This window comes from Pterocles gutturalis, unplaced genomic scaffold, assembly GCF_000699245.1.
Source record: "Pterocles gutturalis isolate BGI_N339 unplaced genomic scaffold, ASM69924v1 scaffold4772, whole genome shotgun sequence".
Classification (NCBI taxonomy): domain Eukaryota; kingdom Metazoa; phylum Chordata; class Aves; order Pterocliformes; family Pteroclidae; genus Pterocles; species Pterocles gutturalis.
In genome coordinates this window covers 37,986-55,095 of record NW_010107760.1, presented here as the reverse complement: position 1 = coordinate 55,095, position 17,110 = coordinate 37,986, and the positions used below count along the sequence as shown (strand labels likewise).

The window sequence follows — 17,110 nt, the reverse complement described above, 5'->3', positions numbered from 1 at the left end:
CTGTTCTCACTCTTGGCAAGTCTGGCACAAATTAAGTACGTAATCTAATGAGTAGTTAAATTTAGATTTAATGCCTTATGCTATTTGAAAGCTGATATTCTCTGCAGCTTTGAGATGCTGGCTCTTGGATCTGGAGGATGCAGTTTTCAGCTCCTAAGGATACCGGTTGAGCCTCTGAAAAATGGGGCCACAATGTGGTAATCAGAATGACCAGCTTCCAGGAGAGACCATCTTGAAGGGTCAACTGGTAGAAAATAGATGTTCTATAGAGCAGGATGAATACTGACCCTTAAGACAGTCTTTTAGTCTAATCATTTTCTTAGTCCATGTTTTATCATAGACTAATATAGTAAGTTTGACTATTCATAAAAGTTTGTTTTAATAACTTGTCTTCAGGACAGCTCACGTACTTTCAAGTCTTTTCTCTAATCCTGTTAAGAATTTTCCTCTGATGCAATACATGTAAATACAAATAAATTTACACGGTTTGGTTCCTGTTGAGTCTTTTGTTAAAAGGGAGTAACAGACAGATTATTTGCTGGTGGTGCTTCTTGTCTTAGTAAAGCATAATTTTTGAGGAGTTGAGAAATCATTTAGTCAAAAAAACCCTTGCACTTACTATGAGGTTGATTCAATACATTCAGCCTCCTTTTTTTTCTTCCTTTATGTAGATGAAGAAAAAATGGATGACCGAGCCAAACTAAGTGTAGCTGCAAAGAGGCTGCTTTTTAGAGTAAGTATTAGATTTTCTTAGTAGAAGGCTCAGTTAAACATTTCATGTACAAGATGCAGAAGAACCCCAAGTGCATGAAAATGAAGTGTAATGTAGTTAACCAAGTCCAAGCTCTGTAACTTTTTTTTACTTCATCTCACCTACCTACACAGTAGACCTGTTGCTCTAAAATCTTCTTTAAGAACGTAATTTAGAGAGATGTGTAGTTAGTGTTAACTCGCTGATGCCTGCTGTGCTATTACATCCTGCTTCTAATTCAGAGATAGGCATACAAGAAAGCTAAAAAGAAAGTACTGTTTTAGAACTTTTCTTCCTGGGTTTTAATTATGACATATCTCCTCTTAGGAAATGGAAAAATCATTTGAAATGAAAAATATTCCTAAACCACCTACAAGAAGTTCAGCAGTAGAGAGAAGACTGCGGCGTTTGCAGGATAGGTCGCACACACAACCGATTACCAGTGAGGAAGTGGTCATTGCAGCTACGTAAGTTGTGTACATTGGGTTTTTTTTTTTTTGGTTCCTGCTTTTAAATCTGGGAATAAGTTCCATATATGTGGTGTTTACAACTTTGTAGCAAGGAAAACATTTATTGTTAAGGGCCAACTTCCTTGAGAACCACAGGGGAAACTATATTGAAATTCCTTTTTAGAAGTAGAGGGACTAATAAAACATAACTTGTGTGAACTGTAATTTGGCAGAAAGCTTGTGAACCTGTAAATAGGTAAAAAAAGGATTAATCGTAGCATTGGTTTGTAATTCAAATGAAAATTATACTTTGCACTGAGGGAAATCTGCACAATTTCTTATGGAACATTTTTATTGGGGAAAACCTTTTACACTCCGTAATCTCAAATGTATTTTTTTGGAAATGCACTTGTTGTACTCTGGTCATACATTGTGAAGTTTTCCTGAAAAAAGGAAAGTCATTTTTGGGGAAAATTAAACAAAGGTGAATGGATATTCACCTAATGATCTACTAAAACATAACATATATTATGAGTAATTAGTAACTTCAAGAGACAACCTGTTTGCTCCTCTGTGTTTTTAGTTCTTTCAGAATATTTGAAGTTAATTTGCAAAGGTCACAGGAGATAACTCAGTTAATTAACAATCATTGCTGTTTGTTTTTCTGTTTTGTTTTGGTTTGGTTTTGGTCTTTTCTGTAGTTAACACTTAATATATTGCTTTTCTTAATGCTTTTTTCTTCTCTCTCCCTGTGAATTTTCCCTCCTTGGCAATTCTTTAAAGTGAATCTACCCCTGCTTCACGTTCTGTGAATACCCACACAGTAGTGACAAGAGTACCTAGTCCCACTGTAGTTAAGAGCACTGTACAACCTATCAGGTACTGGGGGGGATAAATATGCATGTTACATGGAGCACAAGATTCCTCAATAGCAGATGCATCTTTAAAGTCTTGAATGCCTTTTCAATGTGTCAACTCAATACTTGTTTAAAGAATATTTAAAACATTTGTCAACTTCATTTATGTTTGCATGATAAAACAGTGCAGCTTTTTTTTGTCAAGCATCTGTTTTCACAACCTTTCTAACCACACTTACCTGTTCTAGAAGCGTAGTAATCGTCTTCTTTGTGAAATAAATGAATTTGCATGTGAGCAAACCTAGCAGAACCCTTCTTTGTTCTTGTACTTTTTTTTTTATAGAGTAATGTCGTCTTGCGATGAAAATACCAAAGCTGGGTTCTTGATTTCACCAGCAGTACATATCCTCTTTGTCTGTCTCTACATATATTTTGTTTTTAGTTTGCAAAATTGAAGGAACGATAAGAAATTGCACCACCTATAGGTAAAGTTGCAGAATACTGTTTGCCTGTTCAGAATGAGAGAATTTTAGCAGAAACCACAACAGAAAAAAAAAAAAAAAGAGAGAGAATGCTAATTCCATAAATGTGGCTGAATCTAGCTAGAGTGAATAAAATATATTATTGTAGAGACAAATGCAGTTACAGCTTTTGTGAATGAATGTCTGCCTTCAGCATTGGTCAAACAATGTTCAAAATGAATAGAATATATTTCAAAACTATATTTTGTTGTTGAGTTACCCCAGACAACTCAAAACAAAAGACAATCTGAATTCTGTTCCACTTCAAATTATAAGAGGCACTACAATTTACGCTAACCTAAAAGCAGCACTAACTTGGAGTTTAAGTCCATCTTTTAAATGTTTTTATCATGTATGCTCCACAAATTATTTCTAATAAAACTGAATTTTATGTAAATTGCACTGTAGGACCTGTATTCGTTCTGGAGCACCCATCTTAAATGTCTCTCCATAGCTCTGTATTCTGTATAAAGAGATTGGTCTGAAAAGTCTTTCTTCAATCTTGAGTTCCCCTTTTAAAAAATTGTTGTGTCCTAATCAAAGGAATTTGTAAATGAAAATTTAACTTTTTTTTAGATCTTCAGCTGTTGAATTAGAATTCATCGTGCCAATGTTGAACCACTGCATAACCACATAGGCTGCTATATTACATTGGCTGTTGTGCTTTATGTACAGTTCTTCTGCTCCTATCAGGTTGAGATGTTAAAACTTCCTAATGGCTTCTTCAGAACTCATTTCCAGTTCTGTTTCTTCAGCTTGCAGGCATCAGCACACCAAAAAATTTTAGCTAAAGAGGAGATAAGAGCAGCCAAAGAAGCAATGGGGCAAGATCAGTCTGATGAACCAGATTCTTCCACCTTAAGTCTGGCAGAGAAGATGGCTTTGTTTAACAAACTGTCTCAACCAGTATCCAGGGCCATCTCCACGAGGAGTCGAGGAGATATTAGGCACAGGAGAATGAATGCTCGGTACCAGACTCAGCCAGTCACTCTTGGAGAAGTTGAGCAGGTAAGAGCAATCTTAGCTCTTCTACATTTGTTTCTTTTTCTCTGTGAAAACAGCTTCAGTGTAAGATGCCATAACAGCTGTCCTTTTTTTTCTCTGAGCTACACACTAGGGTCATAGCATATTCGCAGGAAAAAGCTTGTCAGGAAACAGTCTTCTGACACTGAGGAACAACATCCTCTAAAATGTTGAACTTCATTTGTGTGTTTTTTAATTCAAGAGCGTATCAGCTTCCTGATTAATGCATGCTGTATCTTTCACAATATCTGTCTTTTCTGGCAGAATATTACATGTCTTCTAAAACTAAATTCCTGACCAAAGGGATAAAAACTGTGACACACATCATTGTGCTTTGGATGTATTTTTAGGGAATTTTGGAGCTTTGTCATGTGCAACTTTCAGACTCTTTCCTGAAGGCAGTGTGTATTTCCATTATTAGTCAGGACATATTCTGTCATTTTCCTCTGGGAGGGGGCATTGATTTTTGTTTTGTTTTGTTTCCCCCTAAAAGCAGAATACTTTTGAAATTCGAAATGTCATGGTCAAAATGAAATTACATAATATGTGCAGTGGAATTGGGTTTCCTGTTCTGGAATCCTTCATATAATTGGAACTGCAAAGGAATGCCTTTTTAGTGAAGTTTGAGCATAAGATGGCCCAGCAGTGGTCTTTCAGAGCTGATGTTCACAGCAGCAGAAACATCAGTCCTCTAGTATTACAGCTCTAAAAGAAATAATTTTAACAGTGAAGCACAGCTCCTATGCGTGTCGTATTGCTAGGGATTTGGATCAATTGGAGTGTTAGAAAGTTCCTACCCTTCTCTTTCTGTGTGCTTCATTCATGATTATACATTTTCCATATTATAATAATAGAATAGTGAGAAGGCAGGATAACCATATTGGTACAAAGCTGTACAGATATATAATTGTACTTTAGGCCTACTTTACTTAGGCATGAAGTAGTATTAAATATCTATCAAATTTATTTTAGCAAGATTTCCAGACCTTACATAGTCCTCTTTCCATTAATTTTCCACATGCCAACCACTGTCACAGCCTGGCCTCTTTAATGATTGTGTCACTAACTTGTTTGGGGGCCAAGAAGGTGATCAACAGAAAGTGGGCTGAAGCAGATGGGAAAGAAGTGACAGTCACATCAGTTTGTCAGACCTTTACAAAACAAACTTGCTCTTCAAGCATCTTTTGTAATCTCTTTCTGAACCTAGCAAAAGAAACCAGAGTTGACTCTGAACCAACTTCAATGGGAGTGTATTTTCAAAGACTTTCTATAGTGAACTGTTCATTTGCAATGTTGGGATGTTTTGACATGCAGTTACAGTTTTTCTAGGAAGAAACAAAAGAAAGGTCTCAAAATAGATAACGAGAGGTTATGTTACCAAAATACACAACTGCAAATGTAAATATCTTGTAACTAAAGATGAAATCCATTTGCTGATATCCTCTAAATTTCTAATTCTGATAGATGCAATGGAAAAAGAATAAACTGGTAACTATTTTCTTAATCTTTTTTTGGAATCTTAGAGCTAGCACAGTAGTCTTTGCTTGGTTTCTGATTTGTTTAGTGAATGACTGTGGTGACCATGCTTTATGATTTGCATGTGCATTTTAAGTTTTCCATTGATTTCCTCTGGTGTGATTTTGTCTGTTCCTTTTGCATGCTGTTCACTAGCCCTGCAGTTTAAGAAAACAACAAAAAAGGCCAAACAAAAAAACTCTCCTGATGTGTATGAAGGCATGTTTGTCGGCCTCTTTCATAGCTTTAGTCTCCTTTGGAGAAGATAAAGCCAAGCTCTGCATTTCAGAAGAATTTTGCATCTTAACTGTCTCCAGGAAAACTTCATAAAATTACTATGTTAGAAGAATAGAAAAGATAATTTTTCCACTGTGGAGGCCGGCAAAGCAGATTTGGAGGTTTTTTTAATATGCTGCTTAGATTCAAATACTTTGCTCTGAGATGTACATGACAGCCAGTGTTTATGTCTGAGACTGACAGTCCTGTGTGAAGGTGATTTACGAGGCAGAAGCATCAGGAATATCTGCCCTTTGTAGGACAGCACGGAGCAGAGTCTCTCTCTGGCGCTGAGCTAGCTCCAGAGCTGGAAGCTGCATAACCATATCAGAGCAGAGCTGTGCCAAAGCTAATTAGCCCTACTGAGATGCAGCGTTGATTAGCCTGGGCACATGGCATGTCACCTGGCGTCTGGAACCTGAACTCAGTTCTTTACCCAGTGCTGCACAGTACTGTGCCACTATGAGTCTTTTCATGGAGATCTGACACAATTTAATGTTGCATGCTACACATACGCCCTTTATTACTAAAGATGTTGCTGTTCACATACAGTCGTTTCTTCCCTGGGTGGAATAATCCATCTGCAGCTAAATTATGCAGGCATTGTTGCTCTCCTTACCTGTTTCTAATCTATATTAGTATATATACAGAGAGAGCACTATATTCATATGGAAGGACACATCTGAAGAACTGATGTGATTACACTGTTTTGGGAAATTGGTTCCAGAGCTTTGAAGTCTTTTTTTCTTTTTTTTTTTTTTTTTTATAGGTACAAAATGAAAGTGGAAAAATTACTTCCCTGTCAACTGCAGTTGCAACATCAGTTTCAGCGATGGCATCTGCCCTTTCTCCGTTGTATGCTGGAGACCTGCACATGAAGCCAGCTAGTGATGGAAGCATGAGTGCTGCCATTAGAGCTGACTTGAGATTCCACTCTTCAGCAGAAAACTTGGACTCTTCAGGAAAACGCACACAGAAGTCCGAACAGTGGCAGCCCTCAATGGAAGCACTAGAAAGCAAAAGAGCATCAAAGAAGCAGGAAGAAGAGAGAAAGAGGTTTCTAGCACATGAAGCTAATGAAACTACAAAGTACAGCTCCTTTGAGGAAGAAACCACACGTCCTCTTCCTGAAAAAGCAGGAGACTACCATAAAGAGACAACATCTAGCTTCCTGAGGAAGGGCAGCATGGAGCTGTTTAGTTCACAAGCACTTTTTCAGCCTGTTGAACAGAAGGAAATTGATTCTGGCATGCAAGGTAAGTGGGAAGTCAAAGCAGGCCAGTCCTTTGAAGAAAAGATGGATTTGGAAAGTGTTATGAAAAGCAAGACTTTGCAAAGAGGTGCAGTATATACCCCGCTATTAGTGTCGTTTGTTTTGGCAAATGGTGGTGTTTCTCTAGTTTTAAACATCTTCATTTCAAGCATTATCAAGGCTGGTTGTGTTTCCTTTTTTTGACACTGCTTAAAAGTAGAGAAATACCTGTGAAATCTTACAAATACAGTTTTCTCTTTGTTCATTCTTTCAATTCATCAGCCTTCAAAGATGGCTCAATTTTATTCAGATTTTCTTACTTTGAAAGAAGTGGTATTATATGCTGAAGCTAAGATTTATCTTTTCCTCTTTTGCCTTTGCCCCTGCCCTCCAAAATGCTGAACAAACTAAACTTGCTGCTCTGGGTCAAGTGTCTGCTCTTAATTGTTGCCTTCTGGTGTATGTATAGGTATTTATTAATTATATATGTACATATATAGCTATTAGTGGATAATTTTCAGATGACTAATTTTGCAAAACTACTATTATTTTCTCTTCAGTGTGGTGATGAAATATAAACTAAGTAATTCTCAGAGCAATTACATTTCTACATGCACAGTGTAATTCAGACAATAAGTAAACTTGTGTATCTTTATCTAAAGTGCTTTGGAAATAAGCAGTCAATTTGTTCATTGCATAGAGCCTTCTATTCTGTTGAATTTAGAAGGATGTTATGTTAGTTTTCTTTTTTACTATGATGGGGTACAGAACCACAGTACCCTGTAGTACTAGAAGCATTTTTGTCTTCATCGTGTGAAGTTAATTTATATTGAATTTAATGGTCTTTGAACAGGCATAGGGAGGAAGGTATAGTTGTGCCTCTACTCCTCAAAAACAGTGTCCGTTCTATCCAATTAACTTTCAGTGACTGCAGGGGAGACAGAGACTGGGATAAAACAGGAGCAGTCGTGTATCAGAGCTGTGCTTGTAAATTTTCAAAAAGAAAAAAGAATTATATTTCCTTAAAGATGACTGTAATGGTGCATTTATCTTTCATCAAGGCAGTTTTTCCTGTGGTGTAATTGCTGCTTGAAAAAACAAAACCAAAAAATTCCCCAACACCCTCCTAGAAAAATAATACCTTTATGAAGCTACTAAATGTCCTCCTAGTATGCTACTTGTGCATTGAACTGCTTTACCAATAAGTTAATTTCTTAGTTAAATTTTGTCTGCTTCTCTTCCCCTACTCTTTGTTTCCCTGTCACTATCATCCGTCCATTTGTTTTCCTCTTGGTGTGATGACAGGAGCAGCAGTTTGTGCCTCATCCGTATGAAGTTCAGACTTTTGTATTGAACATGATATTTTGTGGCTTCATGTGAACTTCAGTCACAAATGGCCAGTCTATGCAGCAGATAATATGTAGCTAGATAACTCCAGCTCAGACAGAAATTTTTTCTCTGTTAGGATAGCATGTGATTTGAATGTTAAAAATCAGATTTGCTGCTTCAGTGTTAGTAATGTAAAATATGTTTGAGAATAGCACGAAGTCTAATTCAGCACTTCTCTTTTGAATGGGAAGACCACGCTGAGCCTACTTCTGAACTCACCAGCACATCAGCAATGAGGACAGTTTCACAAACTGCAGCTGCGGCATCCTGTAGACTGCAGGAGCTCTCTGAACAATTGCAAGGCAAATTTTATAAGAATTCCGGTGAGATGTTTTCCATTGGAGAGAACAAAGCACAAACAACTGAGGATGTCCTTGATAATTCCAGCAAAACGATGTCAATTAAGGAAAGGTACTTACATTTCACTTTTTAAACAAATTATCTCTATAAATACAGTTATTGGACTGATGGTATAAAAAGAAGCTTTTAACCTGTTTCTGAAAAAGCTAAGCAGTGATTATTAGACTTTATTAGATGTCAAATACTAACAGCAGAAACATGCAGCTAATCTGCCTGACATGCTTATAAAGCAGATAGTGGTAAATGAGAATTACTGTTCAAGAGGATGTGACAATCTGATTTTGAAAGAGCCACCTGAATAATCAATAAGTGGTTCAAAAAATGAAAGTTGTAAAAATACAGGTTCTAGTTACATTTATACTGATATACTCAATATACTTCCCCAGGTTCTGCTTTCAATTACAACAGGTATAATGTGATTTTTTTTTTTCACAGCCATTTTTTTTGTTGGTCTATGGCAGTCTTTTAAATAAGCTGAGTACAGAGAGTCAATAATAGACTCTCTGGTGTTTCCTTCTCTACTTCAGAAATACATGGTTGCCATTTTGACTTCTGGGAACTTACTATAGGTATTTCGAAAGGGTAATGAGCTGGACAGGTTTGTGGGAGTATTAGAGATATTTTTTCTAACCCAAGATCATTCTGTTCTGAAACAAAATGTTAAGCGTTCTGTGCTTGTGTGGACAGTAGAAGTTAATGGCTGGAGCTCCAATAAGCTGCTGTAGTACTTGTAAAAGTCATTCTAATTTAGTTAAAACTTTGAAAGTATAAACTCAGCCCCAAACTGTAAAAGGATCTGGTAGCAGTCCAATGAGTACAATTACGATTATTTACTTCAGGTTGACAAATAGGCCTATACTTACTTCAGTTTTCCTGCAGTGAAAGCAGAAGCAATAAACAAAAATTGCTACTTGATTAGATTTCCACCGTGTAAAAGTATTCCCTCACTTGGTGAGGTGGATGTGATATTAGGAACTCCTAACCATTTTTTTATTAAACGTGATTCCAAAGCATGCTTCTTGAATTCATGTATTTCTGGGAGGTATGTGAGTCATTTTCATTTAAAGAGCATCCCCACTCACTGTTATCCCTTTAACATAAAGAGGGCATGCAGGGGCAGCTACAACAGCTACACAGTCTTAGTCCCCCTTCTGATTCTGAAGGCTATACTTACCTTTTTCAGTTTACTGTTGTTGTTCTGTTTGAAGCAACATTTATCCACCCTGTCCCTCTTCTGTAAGTATGTCAACTGTCTGGGCAGATGAGGTTTAAGACCACTAACTTCTGGTTCAGAGGAGGATCTGCCTTCCTTGATGCTAGTGGGGAAAAAGAGGTTGGAGAGAAGGGAGGATCCCAAGTATTAGCAGCTGTTTCAGTCCTAAATTTAATGCTTCAGTTGAGTTGATCTCTTGAGAAACTAATGTTAAAGACTGTCAGTCACATTGACAAACAGGACTTGCTTCTGTTAAGGCTCCAAGACTGTGTAGTCACTCCCAAAGCTGACAAAAGAAAATACCTGCTGTCTTGTCAAGAATTTGTGTATTCTGATTCCACAAATGTCTGTAAATGGCAGAGCTGGTATCAAAATGTTTTAGCTTTCCAAAATACCACAGTAGTCTACTTCTTGGCCTAGATTTAAAATACTACAACCAGTCATTTTCTTTTGCTTGGCTATAGCTGATGCCAAGTATTCATAAACCTCAAAGAATATTTCTGCTAAAGAGTAACTGTTAAGCTTTGGATTTTTTTTTTTCCTTTTACATTCACTAATTTCACCTTCCCATCCTGTGGATTTTTCTGGCTGTGTCAGACATTCTTTCACCTTATAGAAGAACAGCTTTTCCACAGATGTAATGATATTTGGGCAGGATGCATGCATGCTGGTCTGGATGAAAGAGACTTTCCATAAAGACTTGCTTCACTGTACTAATATTATCCTTGTGGAGTGAGTGCATGCCTGGCATTTTCAGAATTACCTGTATTGTATAAAAGAATGAAAATCATGATTTTTCAAGGAAGAAAAGACCTCTTATCTCTTCTTCTGCAAACATTCAGCTTGGAGGTGAGAGGGAGCAAAGGCTCATATCTTTGAGTAGTTATGGCTGCGTTTTGTTTTAAGCAGCCAGGGCCAAACCACTGTTGTGTTACATATGAGTGGTAGAAACCTTTTTTTAACTGTCTTGCCTTCAGGAAGAAGAAGTCTTAGAGGACTTCGAATGGAGCATAAGTTGCATGTAACTACCTGTCTTTGTGCATTTATAGAGACCAAAGTTGCCAGGAGACTACCCTGTCAGCTCTGCTTTAGAAGTCGGCTGCATGCCACGATTACCATTTAAAAAAACTAGAAATTACTCTAATTTCTGGTGGACCCCTTACCATCATTCATTCCTTCTCAGGAAGAGCCCAGCCTAAACTTAATTTTCAGCCTTTTTGATGTATGAGCAAGACTTTCTTATGCGGACCAGTCCCTACAATAGGGAGTGTATGTACTCTTTAACAGTCAGCTTCCTTTTTGTAGTTACTTATTGGTCTCCAGGATTTATGATTTACCTGAAAAGAACTGGTCACATGCAGCCAACCGAGTACATGTGAAAGCCAAGCTTATGTTCAATTTAATCTGTCTCAAGTATAATACTAGCAGCTAAGATACTAAAATATTGCCACAGAAGAAAGATGTGTCATTTTTGACATTTTTTGCCAGGACTTTTGCCAAGGCCTTCCATACAACGCTCTTTGTTTAGGCAAAACCATTGTTCAAATCTTGTTTCTCTTCAGTATTAATCCAACATTTTTCCTTCAGCTGTGAAAGCTTTTGCTTTAAACCCATCTGACACCTCTGGGGTGACGATCATTCTATCTTGATGGCAGATATTCTATCTCAGTACCAAGTGAAAGAAGGATGCAGAGTAAGCTGTCAAAGATGGGCAGGTATATAAAAAGCTTTTTTCTTTCAAGAAAAGAGTAAAACTGATTTTTTCAGATTGGAAAAGGAACTTCTGGAGGCAAAAGCAGTATGAATAGAACTGTGAAAGTGAATAATGAATTATTATATATCAAAAGTGGAAAACCAGAGGCATGGAATGAAACTAGTAGGCAGCACGCCTTAAACAAGTCCAAGGGTTAGACCAAATAATTGCCGTGTTTTTGCAGACTTTCCAAAGAATCAACTGCTGTCTATTTTGAGTTAAGCTACTGAGCTGGTGGGCTTGCTTGTGTGAACGAATTCAGTAGTTCTTGCATTTTTTTTCATACAAAAGGGTGCCCTCCAATTGTTGCTGAGTCAGGGCAGTCTGACTTTCTTGCCGTTTCCATTGTTTGAAACAAATGCACGGCTTTAGGTTTTAACACAGCAGCTAAGTTTTCAATGGCATACTGGGCATACATATTTCTTTAAGCAGTGATTTCATTGCTCGAAACAGACAAGTGTGTGTTCTCACTCTAGGAAGAAGTTGTTTGATTACACGTACAAGTGAAGGGTAGAGGGTAGCATGAAATCATCCTTATGACAGAGGAAAAAACAAAGTCTTCAGAGACACAGAAGCATTCTTAGAATTATAGATTTTTTTTCTCTTCCTGATCAACCAAACTGTTTGGGGCAAAGGTCTAGACCAAATATCCTGTAGTGATGTCTGGTGGGGGGAGGAAGGGAAGAAATTTTTTTTCTGCCTGCTATTCTGAGCAGCTCTAGACATTTTTAAAAACAAACCCATCTTAGGCCAAAGCTGACCAAAATGCCTTCCAGCTTCAGTTATCGCAGATCATTTCTAAGCAAAGCTATCCTGAGAGAACATAACTACTGAAGATAATTCAACTGCATGGTGGCAATTCAGTCGCATCTTGGTCTTGTCCACAGTTTCACACATGCATGGATGCACTCCAGAAGATTAGTTCTGGGCAGTGAAATCTTGTATACGTTCTGGAAACAATGACCATGGCTTCAACTCCTTATTGTGAGTCCTCCTCACCCCTACGCATCCCGTGCTGTGAGGTATGAAGCAAGCAGGCACTATGAAGCCTGCCAGCAGTGCCTGTCTGGGCAGGAAGAGAGGAAATAACAGCTTTCTTGAATACTAACATTATTAGTGCCGTTGTATTCTCTAGATTTACTGTTTTCTGCATTCTCAGTTTTTGTCAAATGACTGCCTTAGGACCAATTTGGTCATCCTTGAATAGGTCAGTAGCATGGTTACACCCCCTGGATTTTTGCAGGAAGCAGCTGCCTGAAACTTGGCTTCTGGATAGACCTATTTGGTCCTATCCCTTCCTTCTCCTCAGAGTTTCAGGACAAGACTTACTGTGAGTGTACAGTAATCACATCTCTAAAAAGGAATCTCGGTATCTTGTGGTCAAAAGAGGTTGCCAATACTTTAACTATTGGACCTGTTTAAATATTAATAGGGTTAAGGGGTTTCTATAATTCTTACTGAAATGCCCTAGGTTAAAGAAAGTTATGTAGTAAACCTTAATTCAACCAAAATAAAAGCAAAAGTGGACCAATGCAACTGTTAGCAGAAGTACTGCAGATACACCTTTTATGGAGTGATAATAAGAATTATTTCTGAAAGCTAGAAAATTCATACAAATATTAATTTCTGAGGAAGGTAAGCTGAAGATCATAGTTGTCTAGTCCTCATGTTCCTAACTGGTTTCCCCTACCCCCAAAACTTCAGGGTTTGTATGGACAAATAGACTCTAACTCTAGCAAAATAAATTTACGTGCTGTCCCCACCAGAGCCAGTGTCCCTTTGTGCTATATTCAGAATTTTGCTCAAGATTAGGAAATAGCGCTTTTAAAAGATCCTCTTTATCTGAGATGAATGATAATCCACATGTTAAATATAAGACATCCTTTAAACAAGTTGAATCTTGCAGATGGATTTCACAGCTGTGTTACAGTTAGCATCAAGTTACTAGTTCATTGGTACTACTGATTTGTGTCACAGCAATACCTGAGCTAAGCAAGGAGATACTAAGTGATCCCCAGGAGCCTGATAGTAACCTCAATCACTGGAGTTGTAGTGAAAGCAGTAACTGCAGAGTTGTCATTTGGTGTGCATGATGAGACCCAATTGGTGGGTGCCTGCTGAATAGACCTCTCTCTTCTTGGGTTTTAGATAAAATAATTTTTGAAATCTTTTTTTAATGAGTACAATAAAGACCAGAGGTAGGATTCAAATTATTAACTTTGAACATCTATAGTATAAGCATCCATAGCTGAGCTAGTCACTCTCTGCCTTATTGACAGAAGGGAGGGAAAAAAAGCAGTGACTAAACAAACGTATTTATATGTCTACTTTAGGATGATCTGCATTGTACCTTGGTCTCCCTTGACTGTATGGGCAATTTCAACTGACTATACAAATTAACTGGGGTGCTGGTCTCAAATCTAGATGTCTTTTTTGACAGATGATTCCCTTTCAACATGTTCAGTAAAGGCTTGGTGTTCATTTGTGAGCTTTGTATATGTGTATGAAACGTAAATAACTATAGTTAATGTTAGGAAACTTAATTTCAGATTCTCTTGAATGCAACATTAGTGAAAAAATAAGGGTACCTTTTGAGGATAACAGGAAATACAGTGTTTGAACCTACCTGTTGGCATGGTTTTTCTTCTAGGTTGGCACTGCTGAAGAAGAGTGGTGAAGAAGATTGGAAGAGCAGGCTCAGCAAAAAGCAGGAGTATGCCAAAGCATCTGTCACTGATCGTAGTGCGCAGATGCAAGAAGTTGAGCAACTGTTGAAGAAGGTAACTCTATCCTTGTTTGGAAAAAACATCTTGCTTGAAATGCTTCAGCTTTTTGAAGATACATCCAACTAGACAGGCATGCCTAATATTAGCTACTAGCTCCTGCTAGTCATCTTGTTGTCAGGCTTGTTTAAAAAACAGTTATCCCCACGGGAGAGCTCTTTAAACGAGAATGTCTTCACTGTCTTGGGACATATAATATTGTTTACAGGGGCCTTACATCAGCAGATTATAAATCAGTAAGTAGGCCTTGTAAAGCTTCTGGAATGTTTACAGGTATAATGATTTAAGCCTTTTTTTTTCCCCCAGTGAAGTTGGCTTAAGACTAAAGTTCAGGTGTTTTCTTTAGTATGGGTGAGCTTGTGAAAATTTCAGGTTCCTAAAGGTGCATTCTCTCTGTGCATATACTCTTTTTTTTGAGCAGTGATTTTGAATCCTAGAGATACTGAGGAAATTCAGATACCAGAGCATTCATGAGCCATTTGGCTTTTGGTTATCTTGCATGATCTTTGGTGCTTGGGGATGGCCAAAACCATCTGGACAGGTACTTTGTCTGTCTTGTCAGTGTTAGTGATTAGAGCGGGAGATGGGAAGCAAGGTGCAGAGGAAAGGGAAGTCAGCATTGTTAGCACATTCTGGCTATGTCTATACATGACTGTTATGTTGCCCAGCAGGAGTGAATCTGCAAAGCAGAATGATTACTGATGGGGGCCTGCTATCCATGCCATACATACTTGTTTTGTTTCAGTAGGTCTTGCTTCAGGCTAAATTTAGCCTGCTGCTGTGGCCTGACTGCCTGTTAGCAGCCATGGTATTACACAGCAAGCCAGGAGTGCTCTTCAGGGCTTAGTTTCATCCCAAGTCTGCATTCTGCAATGTGAACCAAAGCACAAAAAGTGAGGGTGACTGGGAGATTTGCTTCAAAGTGGTCTGCTGGTTCAAACTACAGGACGAATGTAGACTTGCTTCCCTTCCAAGTCTGGTGTTTTGGAAATGACAGTGTCAGATAAAATAGGCTGTTTCAAAAGCTTTTAATTTTTGAAGGAGCATTTTCACAGAAGACAAATGAAGATTTTGTGTTATAAATTTCCTAGTGGGGACAGTAATCTTTGGATCCAATTATTTAGTTGTGAAATTGCTACTTCTATAAGGCAAACAATAACAAAAAGTCTCCTGTTCCATCAGTATATTACGAGTAAGGAGTTGTTACAGAGCCATTACTGAGGGTAAATCTGTGCCTGAATGCGTGACTCACCAATGGTTGTATGTTAACTGGACAGAAAAACAAGAAAGCTGATTTTTTGCAGTTTGGTTTATGGGTTTTGTTTTGGTTTTGCCCTGTGGACCTTCTCAAAAATCCAGTTGCTCATTTGAAAGATGTCCTAAAGCAAAAAATAGTTTCAGCGAGGAAAGCAAAATTGCAGTCACATTTTTAACAGGCCAGTCTCCAAAATGACAACTGTTGAGATCAGATAACAAATGTGCTCCAGCTAAAGACAATGGGCTTGAGAAAAAGCTTTAAGCAGTTGCCAAGATTAAGGCAGAGACAAAACCTTTCTTCTCTCTTCTCCCTCCCCAGCACCCATATCCTCCCTGCTGAGTTACCATGTACACGCAACTTCACTCAGCGTAGCACAAGTTAGGCTTTTAAAACAAGTAAGCGAGCATGAAGTGCTTGAAGGGTACAAGCTTTGATGTGACAATGTGGGAGTTTCTATGGCACTGGGTCACCCATTCTGTTGGTTCATGTTAACCCTTGGCTATTTAGAGCCTAAATCAAAGGGTTTGCATGTCTGCCGATGGGCGAAATCCTGGATGTGTAAGAAAAAATTTTAGTTTTATTAGATAGGCAACTCTCTGAACAGTATTTGTGATGCTGATTCATTATGTGATATATGAGGAATAATGTAAAGCTTCACTAAGTTGACCACACTGCTTAAAACACAACATGTCAGCAGCCCTTAAGTCTGGAAATACTATTATTGATAATTAATCAATGTGATGGCTATTATCCTTTGAGGACAATGAAGCGGTGTGCCACTGACATCTCTATTTGTAGAACAGCTTTGAGAGTACACTGTGTGTAAGAATCTTAGTGCTTTCTGTTGATGGTTTACAGTAAAAATGTAGGAGTTGTATTGATTCCTATGTTTTGAGCTAGTTAGAATACAGTTCCACACATGGCAGTCATGCATGGACAGGCAGGGTGTGTAAACTTCTGTCATGCCCTACTGGTTCAGAATAATGCCTGAAGTTTTTCATTACAGTATGTTGCTCCTGTTAAGGTAGTCAGACATCTTTTTAGGTTTTCTTTTGTGGGTGTGTGTGTCTTTTAAAAGGTTGTTTAACTTGTTCCGGAGATTTTATTATTAAAGCACAGCTGTATAAAATATAAGTTATTAGAGTAAATTTAGATTTCTCATGACAGAAGTTGAAAGACTCTTAATAAAATAGTTACATTAAATAGTGCTGTTTGATCACTTCAGTAAAAATGCTTCTGCACCACTGTCTGCACAGTGAGATATTTCTCCAGATGTGTTATAGTCATTTATATGTAGGCTAAGCTGTAGAAGAAACAAACTTAATGAAAAAGCTGACAGAGCAACCTCAAATGGGGGGAAAAAGGGAATAAGGAGTTAACTTAAGGAGATACAGATGAGGGGAGAACTTGAGATTTGCTTGGAGGTCCGGCAACTGTTTTGATGATTGCTGCATATAAGAGGAGTATTTGTTGGAAGCTGTGAGACTTCTTAAGTAAATTATGTGTACGGTAAAACATACTTGGACAATTCAAAGAATAGCTCTAACATCAGGGGAACAACTGCACACTGGTGAATGTCTTACTGGGGAAAAAAAAAAACCTTTTATTTGGGAAAAATATTCTGGATTTAGTATATTTGTATTCATCATCTTTGGTTGGATGGAAGACTTCCAGTTTGGGTTTTTTTCACTAGTAGAAAAATTAACTAAC

The 17,110-nt window shown here is 37.9% G+C and overlaps 1 protein-coding gene across 1 annotated transcript in view; it reads left to right on the top strand.

The window, feature by feature from the left end:
• SVIL (supervillin) overlaps nt 1-17,110 on the top strand; it is a 105,759-nt gene that overhangs the window by 58,232 nt on the left and 30,417 nt on the right. The window contains exons 11-18 of the mRNA XM_010088215.1: nt 672-733; nt 1,079-1,218; nt 1,984-2,079; nt 3,334-3,586; nt 5,066-5,089; nt 6,162-6,732; nt 8,225-8,444; nt 14,010-14,139. Of these exons, the coding sequence (XP_010086517.1) occupies nt 672-733; nt 1,079-1,218; nt 1,984-2,079; nt 3,334-3,586; nt 5,066-5,089; nt 6,162-6,732; nt 8,225-8,444; nt 14,010-14,139 (1,496 nt within the window). The remainder of the gene's footprint in view (nt 1-671; nt 734-1,078; nt 1,219-1,983; nt 2,080-3,333; nt 3,587-5,065; nt 5,090-6,161; nt 6,733-8,224; nt 8,445-14,009; nt 14,140-17,110) is intronic.